Raw genomic sequence first — 24,666 nt, forward strand, 5'->3', positions numbered from 1 at the left:
AGTTGCTTAATCTTCCCCACAATAGCCAAGGACAATGACGAGAGCTGACAACATGGTTTACATTACGGCTGACATGCAGCAGTTGTGAAATGTCTATATAGAGAGACGGGTAAGGATGTACAAGCCCGGATTTTGAATCAACCTTCAACCCGTTCACTCACCATCCCGAATTATCAACTCACGTTGCCCTCACTCTCACCCTCACCCTCACCCTCACCCAGAAGAACAGCTTCGTTGTATTACTTTCAACATGCAGCCCCTTTCGCTCCTTGTTGCTATGCTCCTTCCCCTCGGCGCCTTGGCCGCTCCTGTGGCCGAGGATGTCGATGGCATCAATGCGCCCATCCTCTACCCACGCGAGACCTTGGCTCTCGACCAAGGCAAGGAACTATTCGACCGGTCAAACTAATATTGTGACATTGTTGGCAACGCCGCCGAGGTCAACTGCCGCAGCGGACCGGGTACCAACTACAAGGCCACATACAAGCTGCCCAAGGGGGCCAATTATCTCTTCACTTGCGTCAAGTCCGCAGAGTGTGTCGTGATTAATGGCGCCACGAACTGGTACGTGTTTCGCGGACACATAAATAGTGACTGCTGGAGCTGGACTGCTGGCTAACACCACCTGATAATTAGCGGTTGGGATTGGCTCCCAGCCGGCAACTGCTGGGTCAACGGCCATTACACGGACAGTCATTGCACTGCTGGTATGTGCTCTCTTCCCCTGACCTGCTGCGTAGCTTAGCCTTTTGCTGACTTTCTGCCAATAGCCAAGCTTGGAATGTGCGCTTTTTGATTCCAGCGTCGCTGACTCAAAAGAAAAGGTGGACCAGCATTGGCACCTGCTTTACAATTCTTAGCTATCTATCTATGTAGCTTGCCCTGGGGAGCGAGAAAGCAAGGAATTGAGATCAATACCCATGACTTGACAACTGTCAACAGAACCATTTTACCATCGCCGGAGATGATAAACTTGGAATTCGTGCCTTGTAAACAGAGGGGCCTCCAAGACAAGACAGTCAATCAACTCACAAAGCTATCTGCACTCCCAAACTAGGCTTGCCCTTCCCCGACAATGTGCTCGGCCACATCCCTCATTGACGTGATCATGTGGCGGGCTCAATTCTGACCTAGAAATTAAGGAGAAGGAAACGGCGAGTCGGAGACGGAATGGCTCGGAGACTTGAGCTGGGCTGGATGCTGGATGGATGCGATGCTGATCAGACGCAATTGTATGATATCTGGCCGGCCTTGGAGAAGGGTGGCTGTTGACTCGGATAGTTTTAAAGACGGTCCATGAGTTGCACCGCTGCGGCGGTGCTATGTTTTGTACGTATTCATGGTGCACGTGGGGCCGGTGGTATGATTAGGCCGACTGGGATTAAGTCTCCGGATGCTGCTACCGATCGCCAAGGTCTACGGACCTACCTTAGTGCTCGGGATATCGCTACTTTAATTAATAGCTTGTTCCTTAAAAAAATGAAAACGACATATAATATCCTCCAGCCATGATCCAACTACTGTCATTTCCAATTGCGTTGTATTCCTCATCATCTTGGCCTTTGTTTTTTCCTCAGCTGTTACCTATACTTTCGTCCCGTCCGCCCCTTCCCACTACCCTACGGCCACCTACTGAGCCCGTCTTCTAATCTAAACCTGACACTAAACGCCTGTCACGACATGGAAGGTGAAAAGGACGGTCAGCATGATCCCTCGGGCGCGGAAACCTCCGACAGCAACCCAGAGAGAACCGCCAACGAATCCGCCGCGCCAAAGTTCAACAGAAGCCCCCGGTTCTGGGCCATCATAGCCACTCTCTGCGTCATTGGCATCCTGAGCTCCCTGGAGAACACTGTAGTGACCACCTCGCTGCCCTTCATTGTCACCGAGCTCAATCTCGGCGAGAACTACATCTGGGTCACCAATGTCTTCTTCTTGACCAGGTCTGCTACCCATAATTACCTATCTACCCCCATCCAAGCGTGAATAGCCGGTGCTAATGCGGGTGCCGTTGTGTTGGACAGCGCTGCCGTGCAGCCTCTATTCGGGCAGCTTGCCAACATCTTCGGTCGACGATGGATTACCATGGCCATTGTCATGCTCTTCACTCTTGGCAGCGCCATTGCCGGTGGTGCCTCCAACGGTGCCATGCTCATCGCCGGTCGAGCCATCCAGGGTATGGGGAGTGGTGGTATCAACATGATCGTCGATGTAATTGTTTCGGACCTGGTGCCCCTGAGAGAGCGAGGAAACTACATGGCCTTTGTTCTCCTTGTGTACTTTGTCGGGATGGCACTCGGCCCATACGTGGGAGGCGCCATTGTCGAGACAACTACCTGGCGCTGGGTCTTTTATATCAACCTACCGGTAAGCACTGATTACTGCTCCGAGTTTGCTCATTTTCAATTCATCGTCACGATGAACGGCGCTTAACCGGATCCCTAGGTTGGCGGAGTGTCTATGCTCATGATATACCTCTTCCTCCATGTTAAATCCAACAAGGAAATGCCCTTGGCCCAAAAGCTGCGCCGCATCGACTACATCGGCAATATTCTCGTCATTGCGTCTACAGTCGCCATACTCTACGCCTTGACATACGGCGGAACTCGTTACCCGTGGTCGTCCTGGAGGATAGTGCTCCCCCTTGTCCTCGGCCTGGCCGGCCTCGGCGTTTTCATCTTCTTCGAGACCACCAAGTTCGTCAAGGAGCCCGTGGTCCCGGCACGCCTCTTAGCAAACAGGACCTCGGCAGTTGTCCTTGCCGTCACCTTTATGAACTCGGCCCTGCTCTTCTGGATGCTCTTCTTCGTCCCCGTTTACTTCCAAGCCGTCTTGGGCAGCTCTCCCGCACGGGCGGGCGTGCAGCTGCTCCCAGCCATCGTCATCGCCGTTCCCGCCGCCATCGTAGCCGTGCTTCTCCTCGCCAAGTACGGCAAATATAAACCGCTCCACCTGTTCGGTTTCGCCCTCAATACACTCGGTCTCGGCCTCTTCAGCCTCCTCGATCAAGGCTCCACCACCGTCGAGTGGGTCATCTTCGAGTTGATCGTCGCCGGCGGCTCGGGCTTTGTCCTGAACACGCTCCTACCGGCCTTCCAGACACCGCTCGAGGAGAGCGACCAGGCAGCTGCAACGGCGGCGTGGTCGTTCATGCGCTCCTTCGGCAACATCTGGGGCGTGGCCATCCCCGCCGCCATATTCAACAACTACTTCGACAAGCTGTCCAGTCGCATCTCCGACCCGGCCGTGGCTGCTCTATTCCTCCAGGGCAATGCGTACCAGTCCACCAGTGCAGAGTTTCTCAACACGTTCCCACCCGCTATCAAGCAGGAAATTATCACCGTCTACGCGGACAGCCTGAAGTATGTCTGGCGCCTCTCGGTCATATTCTCGGGCGTCTCGTTCCTGCTTGTTTTCCTTGAGAAACAGATCAAGATGCGCACCGAACTCGAGACGGAGTACGGCTTGGCTGAGGAGAATGGCAAGAAGAAGGATTCCGAGACGGGCGAGAAGACGGAGGAGGCTGAGCAGGAGAACGGGGCAGCCATGGTGACGGAGAAGCCTGTTGAAATTAGCCCCTGATACCATTAAACCGATTTGACCTATAAATCTAGGTTAACCCGCCGTTCCAACGAAGTAGCATCCTTTGGTGATATAATTCGTGGCATAGAAGAACCAAGTACGGAAAATCAGGCAAGTGGAGAAAGTAGATCGGTCCCCAACTAATGCCTCGTAGTCTACGGGTAAGAAGTATCTCAGCCAGTAATTGCTCTCATCTTTACTAGGTTGTCAGCACGTTGTTGACATAACTGAGCTAGCTCATCCTCATCCCATCTACAAAGGGAAGGTCGATGCAACACCCGACCTGCTCTTTCCGTCGCTATGTATTGTTATTGCCTCTGCTGCCTATCGCTCTTTCTGTCGTTATGTATCGTTATTGCCTTCACTATGTATCGCTCTTGCTCTTGCTGTCTATCACTCTTTCTGTTGCTATCGATTTTCGCCAACCACGCTATGCCAAGACGCATTGTTGAGCAACTTAGCTACCTGGGTATTGGAAGCTCCTCAAGAACGACATCCTGGAGAAGGCCGAAGACCTCGAGTACTCAGCTCGCCTGGCTGAAGGGCTCTTCTACGGAGGTCCTCTTTAGGCCTACACGGACAACCGAACAGAGTCTTTGCCGACTCAACTTCAAGGACTCGTCTCAGGGTTAGATCAACATTTCCTGCTTCCCTATTAGGATCTCTCCCCTGCCAAGGTCCCGGCTAAAGCTACAGCTCCCCTAGAAGCTTTCCTGTCCAAGCAAACCTCCGATTTCATACCCACTCAGATAGCCATCTGGGCTGCTCTTGTATGCACTTGGGTAAGGGCGGATCTATAGAGGGTAGACTAGAGAGCTCTCTGGCACGCAAGCAACCTAGCCCAAATCAGGCCCTTGTTCCATTGGACCTACCCCTGGCTCATTTCATTGTTTATTTCCCTCACTACCTTCGTTCAACAGAAATCAGTTCCTTGGTATCCTATTGGCACCTGGGGGAGGCGGAATTGTAGATGGGCCTCCTTCTTCAAGACATGAAAGCTAGGCCGTATTGACGCAGGGTATTCCTTCGGACAAGGGAAGGCATGAATTCGAGGCCATTGTCCTGCCTGTAATTACCTAATGACAAGCGGTATACAACAGATATCTTGCTCCGCTACGCCCCGCACCTTCCGCAGCATGACTCACGCCGCCTGCGACACGCTCTAGTGTTCGGCTAGCAGCTGATTGGTAGAGGACGAGTCTGAGGTCTGAGGTCAAAAGTTATAAGAATCCCGAGTTACGCTGCAGAGCTTCCAGTAATTAATAGGAAGCATCTAGCCATTGGATATTACCCTTTCTCAACTATAATTAATAGACATACCATGTCTTTCCCCGTTTAAGAGCCACCTAACCGTGCTACCTCCCATGCGAATATGAATCCAGTGAACACCAAGCCTTACAGCCTGCCATCCGGCGCAGTCTGGTTGAGTGAGTCTCTATTTATCTTTTCGAGCTCAGGTACTATGACATAGGTGACTGACTCTCATCCTGTTACAAACAGTTACCGGTTGCTCAACGGGCATCGGTCGCGCCCTTGCGACCCTGGTCGCGAGCAAGCCAGACCAGCGTCTGATTGCCACGGCCCGCAACCCGTCCAGTCTTTCGTATCTCCCCGATGCGAGCCCCAACATCCTCAAGCTCGCCCTGGACGTGACCTCAGCCAGTTCAGTCAATGCCGCCTTTGCCGCGGCTGCGGAGCATTTTGGCAAAGACTTCCATCTCGACGTCGTGGTCAACAATGCCGGATATTCGCTCTCGGGCGACACCGAGTCCGCGACGGAGGAGGAGACGCACCAGGAGATCGAGACCCTCTTCTTCGGCACGGCGCGGGTGACGACGCGCGCCATCGAGGTCATGCGCCAGGCCGAAGACCATAGGGGTGGGGTGATTTTTAACATCTCGTCGCTCGCCGGGCTATGCGGCTTTCCGGGGCACGCGTACTACCACGCCGGCAAGTTTGCCGTCGAGGGTTTCTCGGAATCTCTTGCGAGGGAGATGCATCCGGATTGGAACAGTAAGTTCCCCTAGCAAATATCATGCGCGTCATAATGTGTCTTTCCAAAGGAAATACCAGGCAAGGAATGACCGTCGCTAATTAATTCATCCCCCCAGTCAACTTCTGCATCGTCGAGCCAAGCGCCGTCAAGACCAACTTCGAGGGCCACAGCAAGGCGCACACCAAGCCCCATCCAGCTTATGCGGCAGACGACATGCCGGCTCGAAAGCTCGAGGGATATGTCCGGATGGGCATGAAGGCGGGTGTTGGCATCGAGCCTTCTACGATCGCAGAGGCCATTTACAACATCGCCAGCCGTGGCGAGCGCGTTCCGTTGCGACTTCCCCTCGGTCCGGTGGCTTGGAAAATGGCCAAGTCCAAATTTGAGGGTCTCTTGGGAGAGCTCGACGCGGTCAAGGAGCTGAGTGCTCTGGGTCAGGAGATTTGAAAGCATTGAGGAATAATTACTTCTAAGTTAAACAGTCAATTATCATCTCCAAAGCAAAGGAGCTCACCAACAAGTCCCAAGTTGTACGAGATGGCAAGCAGCGTAGGACGTAACGAGTGTGTTTGATGATTGGTTTCCCATATGAATGTGAATGTATGTGCCCTCCTGATTCTTTTCCACCGCGTGCTTTCCACCTCGTAATGAATCGATGACACCGAGACGGAGTACCTCCCATCGAAGCTCTTGCGACCTGTCCGTCATGCAATTGTGTAATGGAGAGCGATACCGATCAAGTGATGTCGGGTAAGAGAGAGGCGTCATTAACTCGGCTTCAGCTAAAACTCCCTCTCTATTCAATGACTCCGACTTGACAGTCTACGAGAGGGGGGGGGGAGTGTCGGGGAAATACTGACGTAAAACCTCGCCTGTCTTGTGTTCTTGAGATCCCCGGACTTACCCCATTGTTATTTCCGACATGTCCGGAATTGTCAGCACTTGGCGGACCGGGTTTGAGGACCGCATCTTCCATCGGCGAAGGATTCGGTGTTATGCCTCTGGGCGATAGATTCGGTGTTAAAGTCGTCTGCGAAGGACTCAATGATTACCAAGGCCTCGAGTAGGGTGCAAGGTGGTGACATCAGCATTCGATGCTGCCCACCAAAGTAAGACAGGTCATGGAGCTCCGATTTGATATAATAGAGGGCTTCCCTTGCTCCAAAAGATTTGAATGACAACCAGACAATAATTAAACCACAACGAAACTGATACGTCACAGCCAGAAGCTACACCATGTCTCCGTTCAGTTTTCACACCATCGGCGAGGAGGTCGCAATCGCATTAGCGGACCGCGTCAAGGGCCGCACCTTCGTCATTACGGGAGCCAGCGAGAAGAGTCTCGCCGCTTCGGCAGCCATTGAGCTCGCGAAGCAGTCTCCGGAGCACATCGTGTTCGTTGCGCGCAGCAAGGCCAAGATCGATCCCGTGACCAGCGAAATCCAGTCCATCGCCTCAAGCGTCAAAACGACCTTCGTCCAGTGCGACCTTACAGACCAGGAGTCGATAAGAAATGCCGCCGAAGAGATCAACTCGAATGGCCACATCGAGAAGATCGATGCCCTCATCAACAGCGCCGGGATCATGAACATCAAGGACTACACCGTCGACAACAAGGGGAACGAGCTAACCTTCTCGGCCAACCACATCGGCCACTTCCTCCTCACCAACCTCCTCATCCCCAAGATCCTCGCCGCCGGAAAGGGCGCGCGCATCGTCAACCTGACCTCGCGCGGCCACCGCATCAGCAACGTGCGCTTCGACGACCCGGACTTCTCGGGCGGCGCCGCGTACGACGGCTGGTCGGCTTACGGGCAGTCCAAGACGGCCAACGTGCTCTTCTCGGTCGAGCTGGACCGGCGCCTGGCGGGCCGCGGGGTCCGGTCCTACGCCGTCCACCCGGGCAGCATCTGGGGCACCGGCCTGGCGACCCACCTGGACATGTCCGACTTTGGGGACATCGACCACGTCGCGCGCCGGAACACGGGGAGGCCGTTCACCCTCGAGGAGATGAAGACGATACCGGAGGGGACATCGGCGATGCTGGTGGCGGCGCTGGACCCGGACCTGGAGAGTCGGGATGGGGTCTTTGTTGAGGATTGTCAACATGGTGAGCCGTATGATTACGCGCTGGATCCGGAGGGTGCGAGGAGGTTGTGGAAACTGTCCGAGGCGTTGGTTGGGCAGGAGTTTGACCCTTGATGATCGAACACTAGAATTTGATGGCCTTTGAGTTGGTCGCTGCTGTTATTAGCCAGAGTTTTTTATATCGACACTGGACTGGGCTAGCGAAACTAGAACTTTCTTTATGAGAGCTATTGCTGAGCCGGAGTGCAAATCGCTCAAATATGCCGGCTGCGCCATGCTAACTACATTTGTGCATTCTGGAATTAAATACCCGTCGAAGGATCCATGCGCTCCGCCCTAAGGCCGTCGTTGATTTGTTGATTGAGCCTAGATCTGGACCCCTCGTGCATCCTGAACGGCGCTATTGCATGTGAGTAAGACCACATCAGCCTGTCCTAAGTCATAAAAAGGTGACTCCCACCCATCCAGTACGCTCTCCCTTTGAACGCTTTCAGTTGTGGCCAAAATGTCGACCTCTGCGGACCAGCCTATTATCCTATACCATTACCCTGGCTCTCCCAACTCGAGAAGGGTCGTCTGGTACCTCGCTCTCAGGGGCATTCCATACATTCAATGTGTACTGTGGCATACGTCTTTTTTTGTCTTCCGCGCAAGGAAAACTGCAACCTTGGCTTCTAACCTGCAACCGTAGATCCAACCGCGGGTCCTGCCGCGTCCGGACCTTGCGCGCCTAGGCATCAACTACAGACGGATCCCCATCCTCTCCATCGGCCGCGACGTCTACCTTGACTCGCGTCTCATCCTGCAGAAGCTGGAGCAGTTGGCGCCCGAGCGGCCCCGCCTCGCAGCCGACGGAACCCCAGAGCACCGCGTCATCGAGAGGCTGTTCGAGGCCTTTACCATGGACGCCGGGTTTTCCAGGCGCATCGTCCAGTTGATGCCGTCGGACTTGCCCATGTGGAGCGACCCGGCATTTATTGAGGATCGCGCCGACTTGGTTGGAGGCAGGGGGCTTCTTACCGCGGAGGCGTTGGCAGCTGCACGGCCGGAGGCTATCAACGAAGTCAAGAACGTCTTTGAGCTCTTGGAGACTACACTGTTGGCGGATGGCAGGGAATGGATCCTCGGGACGGAGGGGCCGAGCCTGGCGGATATCGAGGCCGTCTGGCCGCTTCACTGGTCGACTTTGATCCCGCGGGCACTTCCTGCGGACCACATCTCGGCGATACTGTTCCCCAGGGTTTTTGCATGGATTGAGAGATTCCAGAGAGCCGTGTCTGCCGCCGAGAAGTCTTTCTCCGAACCTCAGACTGTGTCCGGAGAGCAAGCCGCAGCTTTGATGGTGACCTCGGCATACAACGAAACGGAAGGCCAAGTCGATGAGAACGATCCCGTCGTCCAGAAGCAGGGGCTCCAAAAGGGCCAGCTCGTACAGTTTTGGCCGACCGATACTGGCTCTGGGCACAAGGACTCGGGCAGACTCGTGAGAATAAACAGCAAACAGGTTACCATAGAGACGGTAGCTGGAGATACGACGGTGCGAGTCCACGCACCGAGACATGGGTTCCGGGTAGTTGCCCATTCTCAAGGTGGCTCGGATCTTTGAAGGGAGACTCATGACGAGAGAGCAAAACCTCACTTTTGCAGCCGTTTAATGAGGACAGTACGGGGTGTTTTATTTGTCTATCCGCCGTGGGTGACCCGCTGTCATGAGAGTCACGGCGAAGCCCACAAAGCACCGATCTTGACGTTAACATCCAGGACAAATATTGTCGCCACTGCAGGGTTGCAGAGTAGTTATTTGTTAGAACGGCGAGAAGATCTGCATCTTGACTTTTGTAGAGGAAAGGAGTTCGGTTGCCTGATTTGTTTGTTCTGTTTTGTGCATGCAAATCAGGTATTTGAGTCGAGCAGGCCGTTGAAGAGCCCAAGGGTGCCCGTGCTAACACGGTGCATCAAATCTCTCTCCAACCCCAGAGCTCGGCACCCTGTGCAGAGCTTCACCAGAGCCGTCGCTCTCTACTCGTAAAAACGTCCCACGGCACACCAACGCGAGTGAGGTTGCGGCGAATTGAGGCAACAAGTCCCCCTTTTTACCTACCTCGGAGGCTGCTCCCACGTGATGTAGCTAGGCGGATATCCTCTGGGGCAGACGACGGTAGAGCCGGCCAGAGCTAGCTACCCGCTCGGGGCGCGCCCGGTAGGACGTCAGGGGAGCGGCAGGCACAACGTCCGTCCTTGTGGTCGCTAGCTGTGCCGAAGAATCCGAAGACGGGCATGCCAGGAATAAAAGGTGGAGACACTGGAGTTTCTTCCGGGTCTGGATGCAATGAATACAACTTCGGGAGATAAGGAATGGTAGGATACGCATCGGCACTGATTGAGGGATAAGACGGCGCTGGATTTGGCAAGCTTATCGGGCACGACGGATGATGATGGGATGCAGCACTTGCTGGGGGCGCCTACCAGGTTTCGGCGACTCGGAGACACGGCCAGACACCCCCCATCGATAAGTTCACAGCTAAGATTCAGCAATAAAGCCGTCCAGGTAGGGCCTATCAGGGAGAGACCCCACAACGCAAGGGGACATCAAGCACGCAAGAAAACAAGACCATCATATAATCTGTGTCGCAAGAGCCCAGAATAACGGTCCACAACTCCAAGTGGGCGAACCATGGCTGGACATATTAGGTTGGATTATCTTCACCAAGGTCATTTTGTAATAACATAAGCATTAGTAGTGAGCCCTGTTTTGATGAACTCAGTTGACAGAATTTGACCTTTTCTGATGGTCTAGGGCACGAGTGGAGGTGAGAAGGGGAAGAACCTTGAGCTGCGACATTAACACTCGGAATCGCGTCATTCTTCTTCATATGTCCTTGCACGATAGGGACATAGTCGGACAGCGAAAAGCTTGATTTTTTTTCGGCGTTTGAAATTGCTAAATTGCTCCTCTAGCGCTGCATTAACTTTGTAAACCGCCGAGCTCGACTTCGAGTGCGAGATTTGGTGGGCCCGGAGTCTGCGGGGCGGTGGTCGGCTTGGCTTGGGCCTGCCGGAAATTGGACGGCGGGGACGGAATTGGTGGGATGCAGATACGGATAATGCGGTTGAGAATTAAAAATTACTATGTACTGTACCTTAGCGATAGCAAAGTTCCGGGTCCGCAGAAAGAACTGGGACTCTTGGGAGGACTGAGAGGAGAGAGAGGAGGAGAAGGCAAGGAAAGAGGGAGGAAAGAGGGAGGAGGGAGGAGGTGGCGAATGGAACCGTCTCCAGCCCGCCCGGATGCGGCACCAAAACCCGACACCATGGTCTTCCCTTCTTCGTTCTCCACGACATTCGCCTGTTCATTGGCGGGGCCCTGGGAGAGGTTGTGGAACGATGGGAGATCCCGAAGCCACGGGGCTGGGGAGATTTGCTGAGGACCTTTTCCCTGGATCGGGCTGGCTTGCTAGTGTGGTTGCACTCTGGCGTGATGATAACACGTTAACGACATTTGTTCTGGTGTGTTTTGTAAGCAACTATTCTGGGGACCGGCTTTTCCCCGTTTCCCAAGTTGGCAGCTCCCTCCTCGAGAACCTGGTGAAGGTGGGTAGCGTAGGTATTCTACACGTGTACAACTACGCATACGATGGATATCCGATAGTGGCCGCTCTCCGCTGTCATGACCCCGCGGGGAACACGGCTGCATCCTGGGGATCGTCATGATTGACGTGCAGACTCGCATTGCTGCGGTTTACAACTCTAGGTACCTTGGTCCTGTACATCAAGTACCTTCCGCAAGAAGGTCGATACGCATCTTATCTGGAGCCCCGCATCCCCCAGATTCCCCGATTGCCATTTAATTACGGAGTTCCTGCCTGTCTATTGGGTCGCCGTTTCCCATCCTCCCCCCCGCCACAGCATTGAAGCACGTGCTACACAAGAACATTGTCCCGGACATTGGCTGCTTTGGGAAGGTGACACTACCACTAATCCACAAAACGGTGACCGACGAGTGTCGCCCAGACCCGTATCTTATCTTGCCAAGTTTTCGCTCGCGTGTTTCCACTGATACGTGATATCCGTAGTTTAAGTGTACGAATCGCGTAGGCGAACGGGGTGGCCGTAGGACAGGCCCGACACGAGCTCTAGTGTACTGTAGTTTGTTCCAACTTTTCGTCTTCCCTCAAGGAAATGTCAAGGCCAGGCCGATCTGCTCCTGGCAATCCAGTAACTGCCTCCGCATTCCCTGACTCTTTAGGCTCTAAATCTTAACAAGACGCTTATGTGGGCGTGCCGAGCTAACCGACTCGCCCCCTGCCCGCTAGGCTTACGCTAAGCCGGGAGGGCTACGGTGCAGGGCCGCGAGTTGGCGTGTGCGGCCAGGGTATGTCTACTTCTAGCCTGATTTCAATTGCTAGCGCGGATACTTGCAAGTCCGTAGTTTTAGCACCTTCCTTCTCTGTAACTTTGCTCGTCTATTGCTAAGTTTAGAAATCTTTGCCAAGTACACACTACGGAAAATACAGTGTATCCAACAGTGCACATTATCTTCTTCGCAGCGCCCAGATCAGGCCGAGGTTGAAGCAAGGAAAATAATGCTCGGCATTTCTGAAGCGAGCGAAGAGGATTGTTTGCGCTAGACGCCGTTGCAGCACCCACTGCCGAGGCCTGCATTTCATCCCCGTGATTGCCGGCAGACGACCGGAAAGCAACACTTGAGAGTCGACGGCGTCGTCAAAAGTATCGAAAACAGCCAGGCCAGTTCAGCGCGATTGCGGCGCAAGAGTGCATCAAAAGCAAAAGAGAGGGACGATGGGATGGAAGAATCGAAACACCCTCGGCCACCAGTGCCTGATTCATGAACCCCTTCGGCATCCCCGTCTGTTCGCCTTCCACCTTCCTGTCCAAGTATAAACTTGTTCAAAATAGGACCGATCGGTCGCACTAGCGCATTTCCATCATTGGCCAATGGGCCGGGCCCCGCCGCTGTCTTCGGCCGCCTCCACACCTCGAGCCAGCCCGCTCCGCTGGGAAGGTTCGACGGGGATGAACCAATCGACCTTCCTGAATTGATAAACTTTGCTCCCCGCGCTGTCGGGTCTTGGCGCGTGGCAACCCGCCGCCGACTGCCCAATTGGTGCAACCCTGAGGCGACCCCTGATAATGCTGATACGACCCCGACCCTGAGGCCTGCCTGCGGAATCTATTTATTATTTAGGCTATTGCTGCCCGCGTTCCTTCCCGAACACTTTCTGTCGTTATCAACCTTAGTCTTTCCCCGCGTGTCTCTCCTGCTCGCCTCCTCCCCTCCCTCCCCTCCTTCTATCCACCGTCGAAGAGAAGGCCCGGGTGAAGCTCACAAACGACAGCTAGCAAAGGGAGGGCGACAAAATGACTACCACCATCAACCTCGACACCGATGCCATCGTGCAGTCTGGTCTGGTAGACCCTGAGCACAAGGGCCTCGCTCACAACGAGGCCCGGGGGTCGATGGATGTGCGCAAGTCGTTGCAGGCTCCCGCCCACGACTTCGCCTCCACCGACGACGACGACAACTCGTGGCCCGACAAGCCGACCGAGGAGGAGCTGCACACGCTGCGCCGCGTGTCGGGCAAGATCAAGTGGAATGTCTACACCATTGCCTTCGTCGAGCTCTGCGAGCGCTTCTCCTACTATGGCTCCGCCGTCCTGTACACAAACTTTGTCAACCACCCGCTCCCCGACGGCTCCAACACGGGTGCTACCGGCAACTCGAGCCAGCGCGTGCCCGGCGCCCTCGGTATGGGACCCAAGGCTGCCCAGGGAATCAGCTTGTTCAACCAGTTCTTTGCCTACCTGATGCCTCTGTTTGGTGCCTGGATTGCTGATGCCCGGCTCGGTCGTTTCTGGACCATCCACATCGCCATCGGCATCTCCACCATCGCCCACGTTATCCTCGTCGCTGCCTCGTCGCCCGGCGTCATCGTCAAACCCGACGCGTCCTTCGCCGCCTTCATCATCGGACTCCTGACCCTCTGCGTCGGCACGGGCTTCTTCAAGGCCAACGTGTCCCCCCTCCTGGCTGAGCAGAACGACGACACCCGGATGCGCGTCGAGGAGCGCAACGGCGAGCGCGTTATCGTCGACCCGGCTGTCACCAACACGCGCATCTTCCTCTACTTCTACTTCTGCATCAACATCGGCTCCATGGCCGGCCAGATCGGAATGGTGTGGGTCGAGAAGTACCTGGGCTTCTGGGTCGCCTTCCTGATCCCCACGGGCATGTTCCTGCTCGCGCCGCTGGTGCTGTGGTCGCAGAAAAAGAACTACCGCCTCACCCCGCCCACGGGCTCGCTGCTGTCCAAGTTCCTGCGCATGTTCATGTTCGTCCAGAAGCGCTGCCCGCTCTTCAAGCTCGACTGGGAGCTCGCCAAGCCGTCCAACGTGCCCGTCGCCGAGCGCCCGTCATGGATGACGTACGACGACGCCTGGGTTGACGAAGTCCGCCGCGGCCTCATGGCCTGCAAGGTGTTCCTCTTCCTGCCCATCTTCTTCCTGTCCTACAACCAGATGACGGGCAACCTCACGATTCAGGCCTCCACCATGGAGCTGCACGGCGTGCCCAACGACATCATCCAGAACCTCAACCCCATCTCCATCGTTATCATGATCCCCCTCATCGACGGCCTGCTCTACCCGGGCCTCCGCAAGCTCGGCATCGCCTTCACCCCGATCAAGCGTATGACTCTCGGATTCATGATCGCCGCCATGTCCATGGTCGCCTCGGCTGTGATGCAGTACTACATCTACCAGAAGAGCCCCTGCGGCTGGCACGCCAACAGAGAGGGCTGCGCCCCGGCGCCCATCAACGTGTGGGCCCAGTCGCTGCCCTACATCCTCATCGGCCTCGCCGAGATTTTTGCCAACGTCACCTCGTACGAGTACGCCTACTCCAAGGCCCCCGAGAACATGAAGTCGCTCGTCATGAGCGTCAACCTGTTCATGAGCGCCATCTCCGCCGCCATCGGCCAGGCCTTCACCCCGCTCTCCGATGACCCCCTGCTGGTCTGGAACTACACCGTCGTCGCCTGCATCGCTGTCGTCGGCGGCGTCGCCTTCTGGTTCTGCTTCCACCACCTCGACTCGGACGAGGACAAGTGGAACATGCTCAAGAAATCCGAGTTCATCGGGAATCAGCAGCCCACCCTCGCCGAGAACTCAAAGGCCGACGAGGCTTGAGGTGGCGGGAGACTCGGGGGTTTTGTATGTTGATGTTGATGAGGGAGAGTGTATGTTATCTAGGGACATGAATATGATACCAGTAGCAATCGTAATTCGCTTTATAAATTCAAAAAGACATTTTAAACAAGACTTGTCCGTCTCATCAGTGATTCGTATTCTACTCATTACGTGACTGCTCGACGTTCGTGGGCCGCCAACATACTAGCTATTAACTAATACCTCGGGATCAAACAACACCAGGTTAGATTTCTAACGGAGAATGGAGCCAAGTTGTATGCTCTTGGATCTTGGAGTCTGCGGACAGGATTGCCATCCAGTCTGTCTCTGATGATATCGACGGCGTCGAGCTTAGCCAGTCCGGCTATGAAGCCACCGCGAGCAGGATGCCGCCTTCCATAATGACCTCGACCGGCTCTCCCTTTCCTTCTCCCGAAGGGGGGAATGCCACACGGGACTGGGCTCGAATGTTACAAGAGAGATGGTCGACGCCACTAGCCAGACTTCAAGCAGCTTCGCGTGATTCCAAAGAGAGGTAGGTCGCGGCGTCATTGATTTATTGTATCGCAGCCGATACCGGCGTACTAGCTGTTTCTGTATATATGCCCTTTCCTGTCTGGCTACGAGTTTTAGATCAGCCGCAGCCAGGGACGTTTGTAAGATTCGCTCCCAGTTAGGATCCGGATCCGGATTGCCGTCAGAGTCCCTTGTAGCAGTACCAGGGAGATTGGAGGGCCTCATCTCCCGCATGCCCGTCGAGTCGGCTCCTTAAACGGCTACCATGCCGCTGATCATAGTGATGGTGTGAAGCGATCAATCCTTTTCTCTATTTAGGAGTTGTAGTAGAATTGGTTGATCATATTGTACTATTTCTGGCGACCATGGGATATTTGCTTTTGGTGCAAATCCGGGTTACAATCTCTCGGGGGGATTTCAGCCCGTCATCTAAGATGAGGTTCCATTTTAGATATTCTCTTGCCAGGTGTGTGAGCCGGGGGTTGTACTGCTGTTGCGGAAGCAACGAAGTAATGAGAGGAGCATGGTGTGTAGTTGCGGCCTGGCCAAGGAGCCTCATTCTTCTACCCCGGCCTAGTCGAAGTGGTTGTAAATGAGGCTGGAGAGAAATTAGCTAGTGGTTTGAGATATTTACTATTATTAGCAGTGCTCCAGACATCATCTTCCCCTTCCTGACGAGTATTTCAAGAATGGCACCCGACATTCATCGACAAATACGAGCCGAGATGTGGGAACAAGGAGAAGAAAAAAGGGGCCAACAGGTGGTCCGTCAAAAATAACTTATACTCATCAAAACACTACCGTTCACATTTTCTTCTACATGATGCCGTTACCAATAGGGGCTGGAGTCGAGGCCCATTCCACTAGTTACAATCGAACCTTTCCTAACGCCCAGTAACTGGGCCGGTGGCTTCTATCATATGGCCACCGACGAATTCAATCTTTCCGAGCTGGCCAGGACAACGGGAACATGCTCAGCCCTTGACGTGGTGAACTTTCCAATTGGAAGCTCTTCCATTCTCCTCAGGTGATTTTACTGTGAGATTAACATGAGTTTCTGCTGATCCTTGGTGTTGGTACCAACAGACATATAGCCTAATAGACCAATGCAATCCCCCATCTGTTGGCCACTTGTCCATACTGGACGCCAAGCAGCCTCACAGCGTAAGCAATATACGAAACATCTCTCGGCAGGCACCGACTGGCTGATGCTACTGGCCAAGCCCCCTGAGTTGCTACGCTAACCCCACATCTCATCGAAGTCGCTGTCGTGGTAAATTGTCGGATGAATGCCCGCCGGTTTTTGTGCATCGACGGAAGTAAACTGGTTTTTTTCCTCGGGCTGCTCTATTCTTAGCCCAAATAGGTCCCGGAGGTTTAAGGTTATTCACAAGTCATTCGTAGGGACCTCAACGCGTCATATATATCCATGGAATTCTTGGTAACAAGGCCATTGGTATAATATGTCGGCGCACCCCGATCCTTAGTAGTAGTATTGTATGTCCTATTCTATTATCCTCATCCACTAGTTCCACAGGTAATTATATATTACTGTTCCACCACGCTCCTTGCTGTTTCGCCTCACATTTACCACTCGAAGCAATTGAACTGGGAGAACTCAAGCCCAGCCCACCCAAGAAAGAAAATGGCCCCTTCAGTCTCCCTCTCAGTGAAATCCCTCGTGCTCATCACCACGATGGCACTCGGCGCCCTAGCAAACCCCGTCCTCGTCCACATCCGCGAAGCCAACGCCACAACCACCACCAGCACCGCGACACCCACCGCGACACCCACCCCCCTCCCCCCCAAGGGCGAGGCGTGCGGCGCCACCGTCTGCGCCGCGGGCCTCACCTGCTGCAATTCGTCGTGCGGCACCTGCGTCGCGCCCGGCGGCGCCTGCACGCTGGAGTTCTGCCTTCCGCCGGAACAGCCGCCGGCCCCGGGCAACGGCACCGTCTGCGGCGCGGCCACGTGTCCAGCCGGCGAGGAGTGCTGCAATGCGAGCTGTGGGGTTTGCACCCGGCCCGGGGAGGGGTGTACGAAGGAGTTTTGCTTGCCTCCGGATGGGGCCGGGGAGAAGTCGTGCGGGAAGGTTACTTGTCTTGCTGGGGAGGAGTGCTGTAATGAGAGTTGTGGGGTGTGTACTCCGCCTGGGGGGGTGTGTACGGCGCAGTTTTGTGAGGATTGAGGGTGGTGATGGGGTTGGAGGGAGGGAGGTGGCCCTGCATATGCAGAGAATGATTGGATAATTTAAACCGGAGGGGTTGGGAGAAGCTTGGGGGAGAATGAGAGGATAGATATGCGCAGCTTGCAAGGGGAATTGGTAGATGTGTTGGGCTCTTGGTGCTACAAAAGTCACGCATGTTGGACAGGGGTAAAAAGGGGGTGCTCCTGGAAACGGGGTGCCAGAAACCTAATTAGAGGACGGAAACAGGCATCACCACAGACAACGTAGTTGGGAATCACAACACGTTTGTTGTCAATTTGCCCACTGACGAGGACTTGAGTTAATCCCGTCAGTGGCAGTCGTCGAGTCGCTGGACTTGTGCTGGGCTACACTTCATCGCGGGTCCAACCAGGACACCAGTAATACACACTCGCCGTTGATGCTCACAAATCACCAAGAATAAGTAAAGTGTTCATATTTTTTCTTAGATAGTTACGAAAAACTTGAACTTGACGTATACCAAGCCATAGGTAGGGACAGAAAAGACTAGACTCAATCACCTCCTGTGTATCCTCCTCATCAAGTGATCAATCCCAGGATGAGATGAGCCGAATCTCACCAAGAATTTACTTGTAGAGATCTTTGTGATCAGCCTTGATCAAGTCGGCGCCCTTCTCGCCAATCATGTAGACCGAGTTCTGGATGCGGCAGTCTGGGATGACGGGGATGATGGAGGCATCGATGACGCGCAATTTCTTGATACCATGGACCTTGAGTTCGGGGCTGACGACGCCCTGGCCAATGTCCTTGGACAGGCGGGCGGTGCCGCAGGGGTGGAAGGCCGTCTGGCAGCGGTCCAGGACGGCGCGCTTCATCAGATCGTCCGAGTCCAGGGGCATATCCCAGGGATACTCGCCGAGGACGATATCCTTGAAGCCGTCACCCTTGGTGAGGACGTCGTAGCTGAAACGGATGCCCTCGCGCATGGCGATGATGTCGAGGTCGTTGGAGAAGAAGTTGAGGTTGATGTTTGGCTGCACGAGCGGGTCGGCGCTTTGGAGCGTCACCTCGCCGGGATCGGAGACGGGGCGGACCAGGTCGACGACCACGCAGGTGTGGTCGCCCACCTTGGGGGTCGGGTAGTGCCACTGGAACGCACTGCCGAACATGCCGACAAAGTCGAGCTCGAAGTGTGGCTGGCCCTCGGGCGAGAAGGGGTCGAGCCCGCCGTTGGCGGCCTTGGCCTTGCGGTAGGCCGGGTCCTTCTCCAGGTACTTGTCGATTCGTGGGAAGCCCACCATCTCCAGGAGGCCCGACGCGAAGGGCCCTGAGTGTTTCTTGCCGTACTCGGTGATGGCGGCAGAATTCTTGGGACCCTTGCGCAGGAGGACGTCGTCCATGCCGTAGCCGTCCTTGACGCGCAGGACGAAGGGGACGCCGGGGTGGTCGAGCAGGTTCTGGCCGACGTGGGGGGAGTCGACGATGGTGTTGATGCCATGCTTGGCCAGCTCGCGGGCGGGTCCGATACCGCTGAGCATCAGCAGCTTGGGGCTCTCGAAGACGCCCTGGGAGAGGATGACTTCGCGGTTGGCGTAGAAGCTGAGCTCGTTGCCGGAGGGGTCGATGACTGTGACGCCCTTGCATGTACGGTCGGCGTCATTAATGATCAGACGCTTGGAGTGGACTTGGGGCAGGATAGAAATGTTGGGTTTGTCCTTCACAAACAGGTAGCTGCCGGAGCGTACGCCCTTGTGGATGGTGTCGATGCAGTGGGTGAGGCCAATCATCTCGCCGTCGTAGATGTTCTCGGAAATGGGCTCGCCCCGGGATTTCCAGGCCTTGGTGAGGGCATTGCGGAAGGGGTCCATCTCGTCCAGGAGCTCGGCATGGGAAATGGGGATGGGACCACCGGCACCGAGCTTCTTAAGCTCTGGCAAGTAGAGCTTGGGGTCGTCGTGGTAGGTAGCGCTCTTGCGGAGGTACGGAACGAGGGGATCCCAGGTCCAATCTTTGCCCCCGTACTCGGCCCATCGATCAAAAGTGGGCTTGCAACCGGGAACCCAGGTGAAGTAATTGAGGGAGGAGCTCCCGCCGAGGGCCTTGCCGCGGGTGTTGGGCTTCTCAATGCGCTCATAGTCGTCACGCTTGACCATGGTGGTCTTGTAGGCCCAGTCGTACTGGCTGCCCCGGAGCTCCATGGCCAGCGAAGGGGTGGTGATCTCGTCGATCTCATGCGAGTTGCCAACACCTGCCTCGACGATGAGAATGGTGACATTGGGGTTCTCGGCGAGGCGGCCAGCGACGGTGTTACCCGCCGTGCCTCCCCCGACGATGATAAAGTCGAAGGGGACTCCGGTGGTAGTCATGACGGTGAACAGAGCTGGTATAATTAATTGTAGCTTTGGGAAGAAGGCGATGGGGAGATGAAGATGCAAAGTCTGACGTCTGGTTCTCGGATCTTCCGCCTCCTTATTATACCTCCGGGTCACTCGTTGTTGGGAGAGTTTTGCACGACGTCACCACAGCTCTGGACCATGCCGCATCCCGCCATCCCCACGAGTGACACTCCGAGGTAGAGGCGAGCGAGACGCCGTGTCGTGGAAAAGCGATATCCATTGGCAGACTACTCTTTCCGAGATGGAAGGTGAGGGGTAAGAGCTAGAGATCATATCAGCATTACGCCAGAGTGCGGGCGAGAATGAGGAACACGAAAGTTGAACCCGCAGATGCTTCATATGAATCGCGATAAGCCCGATTGCACTAACCAGACATGGTTAGATTCAGGACTAGACTGTTCTGGGAAACTCTATTGAGCCAATCACCAGGCCCTGGAAATTAAGCCTCCCTTATCATGATCAACCTAATCAACGTCATCAACACGGTATGTTGCCTTGGGTTATTGCCAAAAGCGAATTGGAGGGCATGTCCAGCTCCATGCCACTCTTGTGCCCCAGTAAGGGCCACCTGCTTATGGATCGCCGGTTGCCCGTTGCGTATCTTCTCATGCAAGAAAGTAAGTTGCGAAAAGGGGTGGAGCTCGATGACGGGTGGAAATGGACATTAGATATAAATTATCCCAATACCGGCCCTGCGTTTCTTCAAACGTAGCAAATCTGCCCCATTTCTTATGCCCATACATCCGTCAACCCTGTTGAAGACTCATCATGACACCGGACTACACTCTTGCTGAAGGTAAGCAAGCTACCAGCCCGCTATATCAAGACTTCACCTCGCTGACTTGCCCAACACAGGGTGTCCTTACCCCCAAAGCACGACCAGTGTTCAGTTGAGAGACGGCACGGGCGGAGGTTTGGTCCTGCTCCAGGATACGCAGCTCATTGAGACATTGGCTCACTTTTCTCGCGAGAGAATCCCTGAGCGGCAAGTTGCAAAACCCGGCCAGCCCACATAGTAGCACGAGACCTGACATTTCTTCTCCTCCAGTGTTGTCCATGCCAAGGCAGCTGGGTATGTCTAACCAACTATTCATCATCAACACGATGCCAGTAGATTAACGGCTCGTCCCCAACACAGGGCATATGGCGAATTTGAAGTCACCCATGACTGCTCAGACATCACATCGGCCAGTTTCCTCAACACAGTTGGGAAGAAGACAGATGTTCTTCTCCGGATATCCACAGTGGGACCCGAGCGAGGTTCTGCTGACACGTCTCGCGATGTCCACGGCTGGGCCATGAAGCTGTACACAGACGAGGGGAACTTTGATTGGGTCTTCAACAACACCGTGAGTCTTGCGGTCTACAATGTTGAGCATTTGTTGATTTTCGTGCAGCCTGTTTTCTTCGTCAGGGACCCCATCAAATTCCCATCCATGAACAGATCGCACAAGAGGCACCCTCGCACCAATATGCCCGACTCAGATATGGTAAGTAAGAGAGAACCAGGCACAGTGGTGGGAGGATGGCTGCTAACTAGTGTTTTCCAGTTCTGGGAGTGAGTTTGGCAGCGACGCTTCGCCACTTGGAGAGCGACTGTAGTGACCACTATGTGATAGTTTCCACGTCGGCAATCCGGAGGGTATCCACGAGCTCATGCATCTCTTTAGCGATCGAGGAACCCCGGCCTCGCTCCGCCATATGAACGCTTACAGCGGGCATACCTACAAATTCACCAAGGAGGTAAATCTTGATTCGAAGGTCTCTCTACCCCTGAGGCAATGTATAAAGAGCTGACACTATGTGGCTCGACAGGACGGCAGTTTCAAGTATGTCAAGGTCCACATCAAGACGCAAATTGGAGTCAGGAATCTTGATCGTGAAACAGCCGTGAAGTTGGCCGGGGAGAACCCTGATTTCCTCGTTGAGGACCTCTTCCAGGCTATTGAAAAGGGCGACTACCCCGTCTGGGATGTCTACGTGCAAGTGATGGACCCCAGCGAGGCCGAGACCTACAAGTGGAACATCTTCGACATGACCAAAGTGTGGCCGCACAAGGACTACCCCCTGCGGCAGATTGGCCGCTTGACCATGAACCGCAATGTGAGTGCACCAACTACGCCCCTGACGTCTGCCAGATGAGAGATTAAAAACACTTAGAGTGCTAATCAACGGGTCATGACAAACAACAGCCGCGGAATTACTTCACCGACATCGAGCAGGCCGCCTTTTCGCCTGGAAACATGGTACCGGGCATTGCGCCCACCGCAGATCCAAGTTAGTGGTTCCCTTGCTGCCGTCCGCTTCTTCCCCATCTCCCCCTTTTTCTGACCATCGTACGTACCTACTACCCAGTGCTACAAGCTCGCATGTTCGCCTACGCCGACGCGGCCCGGTATCGCCTCGGAGTGAACTACCAACAGCTACCCACCAACCACGCCAAAGTGCCGATCTACTCCCCCTTCCAGCGTGACGGGTTCATGAACTTCACCGCCAACTACGGCGACGACCCCAACTACGTTGGCTCCACGCTGAAACCGACCACATACAAGACCGCCGGCAACGGCCGCCGCGGCGGGCTGAGCACCCTCACGGAGCACGAGAAGTGGACGGGCGAAGTGTCGAGCTTCACCAGCGAGATCGGGCCCGAGGACTACGAGCAGGCGGCGGACCTCTGGGAGGTTCTCGGGCGGGAGCCCGGCCACCAGGACCGCTTCGTGGGCAACGTGGCGGACCACCTGTCCAAGGGGAAAAGTTCGAAGCTGAGAGTCATGGTCTACGGTATGTGCTTATGAGGTCTGAGATTCCTCCCACACACGTTTGCATAACTGACTCGGTCGGGCCGCTTGCAGAACTGTTCTCCCGCGTCAATAAGGATCTGGGGTCCCGTATCCGCGCCGCCACGGAAGAGATTGCATTGTGAAGGTCTAGCTGGTTAGATCATCGAACCTGATGCAGGAAGGCGGGGAGCAGGCCGGCGCAGGGGATGGATGGACTTTCGGTGTCTATCGTTGTTTGATTTCTTCAAGTAGAAAAATACAATCATTGGTTACCACAAAAGCCTCTTGTCACTATTAATGTTTGCTTAACTCGGATGGCGCTGTCTAATAGAGAGATTGTAGCTACCTAGGCAAAGATCGACTCTACACCTCGTATTGATTAATTACCACTGGCCTCTTGACCAAAACTTGGTGGGCCAAGTTTCAGCCCCTGGAGTTTCCAGATTCATTCTTCTGCATGCTGGATTTCCGCTAATGGATTTAGTGCTCAGCTGGGACTGCAATATTGACGTGGATATGCCAGCAATCCTTGCTAATAGCTTCCTGGGGTCAAAACAAGCATATCCTACGCTGCAGCCCAGGCAATCAGGGGGCTTCGCCGGACTAGGATAACTACTCTATAATGAGGGGCAGTTTGGACTTGACCAATTCTGGAAATAGTAATTGACCAATGATGCTCCTGCTCTCCATTAAGGAGGCTAGAGCAACTCAAGGTTCCGGGGCTGACGGGAGCACGGATACGAAAATCGCCACTATCATTCCACACGCACAGCAGCATACGACCCCTAGCTTCGATTTATCCCAGATCTACGAACACAAGCGGGTTATGACGTCTCTCATTGGGTGCTCGCGGATGTTGGACACAAAAAGTAATTATCCAAATCAATGGTTGCTGACATGTACACGGATCAACAAATCAAATCGTCGAAACGTCACAGGACGTTGCTTTTTGAGGCCCCAGACAAACTATCTATTAGAGGCTATGCTTAGTAGACCACCTTTCCCGCCCTACAGCCTCCGTCTCCTCCACTAGCTGCAAGGCCCGCCCAAGTACCAGTGCCTCGCCGGTAAGGTACTCATCAGGAGGCCGGGAGACGTTGCTGACCTCCCACTGCACCCGGATGGCTTGATCCGTATCGACCAGCGTGCCTGGCGTATTGAAGACGACATGGGACTCGGCGAGCAGACGGCGGACTGACACCCTACCGAGCTCGGGCAGACAGCAGGGTGGGTCTGTGTCGTGGCGAACTTGGCCACGGCTGGATGCATGCCTGCCGGGACGAGGGGCAGCTGAATGGCGGTGACATGGTGGGTGGGGGGGGCTGATTACGAAGTTGTCGGTGTGGAGATCGGCGCGGATGAGGTGGGTCGGGTATGTCGCTTGGTGCGGCTGGAGGAGACCGCTGGGAATGGAGTACCCGTTAGATCTGCTGAATGACGTGGCGGGTGTTTGCTAAAGTTGCTCGTGGAGGGCTCGGGGGCGATTGGATATCACTGCAGTCTTCTGATGATGGTGGCGTCAAAGACGGCATGGCTGATCCGGCGCCATGGCCATCATTCGTCAGTCGGGCGTCGAGCAATGCCGCCTTAAATTGGCTCCAGCTTTCGAAAGGACCATGGTTGATATCCCTCCCTCTGCTACCAAGCCACAGGAAGCCGTACGAGCACATGGGCCCAACAAAAAAAGCCATGATGGTCCCAGTAATACGACAGGCTCCCAACCTCGTCGAACGTAGGCTCCTATAAGTGGCGCACGTATGATTGGACCTCCCGTAGGATGCCTCCGTAACGGGCCTTTCCCACCCCATCGCCGACTGCGGTACTCCACTCCTCGGGCAATAACCCAGGACATCGCTCCATAAAAATTACCTCCCAGGCCGAGAGGATTTTGGCACTATAATCGTAAAGGAAGACGCGCGCCGTAGGAACGCCGTG

At 54.9% G+C, this 24,666-nt stretch overlaps 9 protein-coding genes across 9 annotated transcripts; 8 read left to right on the forward strand and 1 right to left on the reverse strand.

Moving 5' to 3' along the window:
* Positions 1 to 250: 250 nt before the first annotated feature.
* QBC33DRAFT_569837 (uncharacterized protein) lies at positions 251 to 1,015 on the forward strand (the record flags this gene model as incomplete). The annotated part of the gene is made up of 4 exons (XM_060430546.1): positions 251 to 399; positions 454 to 564; positions 637 to 707; positions 771 to 1,015. 4 exons carry the CDS (start codon positions 251 to 253, stop codon positions 794 to 796), a joined length of 357 nt encoding a protein of 118 aa, XP_060283716.1. The 3' UTR covers positions 797 to 1,015.
* A 394-nt stretch (positions 1,016 to 1,409) lies between these two features.
* Positions 1,410 to 3,644, forward strand: QBC33DRAFT_538525 (putative multidrug resistance protein fnx1 protein). Its single transcript, XM_060427894.1, has 3 exons — positions 1,410 to 1,943; positions 2,025 to 2,367; positions 2,446 to 3,644. The coding sequence occupies exons 1-3, from the start codon at positions 1,681 to 1,683 to the stop codon at positions 3,580 to 3,582; spliced, it is 1,743 nt and encodes a 580-aa protein (XP_060283717.1). The 5' UTR covers positions 1,410 to 1,680; the 3' UTR covers positions 3,583 to 3,644.
* Positions 3,645 to 4,826: 1,182 nt separating this feature from the next.
* On the forward strand, positions 4,827 to 6,089 carry QBC33DRAFT_538527 (short-chain dehydrogenase protein SDR). The gene is made up of 3 exons (XM_060427895.1): positions 4,827 to 5,009; positions 5,083 to 5,595; positions 5,694 to 6,089. Exons 1-3 carry the CDS (start codon positions 4,955 to 4,957, stop codon positions 6,023 to 6,025), a joined length of 900 nt encoding a protein of 299 aa, XP_060283718.1. The 5' UTR covers positions 4,827 to 4,954; the 3' UTR covers positions 6,026 to 6,089.
* A 467-nt stretch (positions 6,090 to 6,556) lies between these two features.
* On the forward strand, positions 6,557 to 7,945 carry QBC33DRAFT_538529 (putative short-chain dehydrogenase). Its single transcript, XM_060427896.1, has one exon. It carries the CDS (start codon positions 6,815 to 6,817, stop codon positions 7,778 to 7,780), a length of 966 nt encoding a protein of 321 aa, XP_060283719.1. The 5' UTR covers positions 6,557 to 6,814; the 3' UTR covers positions 7,781 to 7,945.
* A 226-nt stretch (positions 7,946 to 8,171) lies between these two features.
* QBC33DRAFT_515055 (uncharacterized protein) lies at positions 8,172 to 9,272 on the forward strand (the record flags this gene model as incomplete). Its single annotated transcript, XM_060426073.1, has 2 exons — positions 8,172 to 8,282; positions 8,358 to 9,272. 2 exons carry the CDS (start codon positions 8,172 to 8,174, stop codon positions 9,270 to 9,272), a joined length of 1,026 nt encoding a protein of 341 aa, XP_060283720.1.
* A 3,599-nt stretch (positions 9,273 to 12,871) lies between these two features.
* QBC33DRAFT_538537 (POT family-domain-containing protein) lies at positions 12,872 to 15,003 on the forward strand. Its single transcript, XM_060427897.1, has one exon. The coding sequence runs from the start codon at positions 13,046 to 13,048 to the stop codon at positions 14,870 to 14,872; it is 1,827 nt and encodes a 608-aa protein (XP_060283721.1). The 5' UTR covers positions 12,872 to 13,045; the 3' UTR covers positions 14,873 to 15,003.
* Positions 15,004 to 17,084: 2,081 nt separating this feature from the next.
* Positions 17,085 to 17,576, forward strand: QBC33DRAFT_558993 (uncharacterized protein; the record flags this gene model as incomplete). The annotated part of the gene is made up of 1 exon (XM_060429929.1): positions 17,085 to 17,576. One exon carries the CDS (start codon positions 17,085 to 17,087, stop codon positions 17,574 to 17,576), a length of 492 nt encoding a protein of 163 aa, XP_060283722.1.
* A 390-nt stretch (positions 17,577 to 17,966) lies between these two features.
* Positions 17,967 to 20,354, reverse strand: QBC33DRAFT_70508 (uncharacterized protein). The gene has a single exon (XM_060433006.1). The coding sequence runs from the start codon at positions 19,919 to 19,921 to the stop codon at positions 18,182 to 18,184; it is 1,740 nt and encodes a 579-aa protein (XP_060283723.1). The 5' UTR covers positions 19,922 to 20,354; the 3' UTR covers positions 17,967 to 18,181.
* Positions 20,355 to 20,643: 289 nt separating this feature from the next.
* On the forward strand, positions 20,644 to 23,051 carry QBC33DRAFT_538541 (catalase-related subgroup). Its single transcript, XM_060427898.1, has 11 exons — positions 20,644 to 20,747; positions 20,807 to 20,936; positions 21,000 to 21,023; positions 21,090 to 21,300; positions 21,349 to 21,441; positions 21,502 to 21,509; positions 21,571 to 21,694; positions 21,767 to 22,054; positions 22,144 to 22,228; positions 22,307 to 22,732; positions 22,804 to 23,051. The coding sequence occupies exons 1-11, from the start codon at positions 20,720 to 20,722 to the stop codon at positions 22,872 to 22,874; spliced, it is 1,488 nt and encodes a 495-aa protein (XP_060283724.1). The 5' UTR covers positions 20,644 to 20,719; the 3' UTR covers positions 22,875 to 23,051.
* Positions 23,052 to 24,666: the final 1,615 nt, after the last annotated feature.

Source organism: Phialemonium atrogriseum (assembly GCF_030411735.1).
Source record: "Phialemonium atrogriseum strain 8032-3 unplaced genomic scaffold QBC33scaffold_12, whole genome shotgun sequence".
Taxonomy (NCBI): Eukaryota; Fungi; Ascomycota; class Sordariomycetes; order Cephalothecales; family Cephalothecaceae; genus Phialemonium; species Phialemonium atrogriseum.

What these genes read in the sequence shown, in the direction of transcription:
- QBC33DRAFT_538525 (XM_060427894.1), top strand. Translation starts at nt 1,681, where the DNA reads ATGGAAGGTGAAAAGGACGGTCAGCATGATCCCTCGGGCGCGGAAACC. An exon ending in AATGTCTTCTTCTTGACCAG is followed by an intron (nt 1,944 to 2,024) that starts GTCTGCTACCCA and finishes TGTGTTGGACAG; the next exon opens with CGCTGCCGTGCAGCCTCTAT. An exon ending in TCTTTTATATCAACCTACCG is followed by an intron (nt 2,368 to 2,445) that starts GTAAGCACTGAT and finishes CCGGATCCCTAG; the next exon opens with GTTGGCGGAGTGTCTATGCT.
- QBC33DRAFT_538527 (XM_060427895.1), top strand. Translation starts at nt 4,955, where the DNA reads ATGAATCCAGTGAACACCAAGCCTTACAGCCTGCCATCCGGCGCAGTC. An exon ending in ATCCGGCGCAGTCTGGTTGA is followed by an intron (nt 5,010 to 5,082) that starts GTGAGTCTCTAT and finishes TGTTACAAACAG; the next exon opens with TTACCGGTTGCTCAACGGGC. An exon ending in GATGCATCCGGATTGGAACA is followed by an intron (nt 5,596 to 5,693) that starts GTAAGTTCCCCT and finishes TCATCCCCCCAG; the next exon opens with TCAACTTCTGCATCGTCGAG.
- QBC33DRAFT_538529 (XM_060427896.1), top strand. Translation starts at nt 6,815, where the DNA reads ATGTCTCCGTTCAGTTTTCACACCATCGGCGAGGAGGTCGCAATCGCA.
- QBC33DRAFT_538537 (XM_060427897.1), top strand. Translation starts at nt 13,046, where the DNA reads ATGACTACCACCATCAACCTCGACACCGATGCCATCGTGCAGTCTGGT.
- QBC33DRAFT_70508 (XM_060433006.1), bottom strand. Translation starts at nt 19,921, where the DNA reads ATGACTACCACCGGAGTCCCCTTCGACTTTATCATCGTCGGGGGAGGC.
- QBC33DRAFT_538541 (XM_060427898.1), top strand. Translation starts at nt 20,720, where the DNA reads ATGACACCGGACTACACTCTTGCTGAAG. An exon ending in GTCCATGCCAAGGCAGCTGG is followed by an intron (nt 21,024 to 21,089) that starts GTATGTCTAACC and finishes TCCCCAACACAG; the next exon opens with GGCATATGGCGAATTTGAAG. An exon ending in CCTACAAATTCACCAAGGAG is followed by an intron (nt 21,695 to 21,766) that starts GTAAATCTTGAT and finishes GTGGCTCGACAG; the next exon opens with GACGGCAGTTTCAAGTATGT.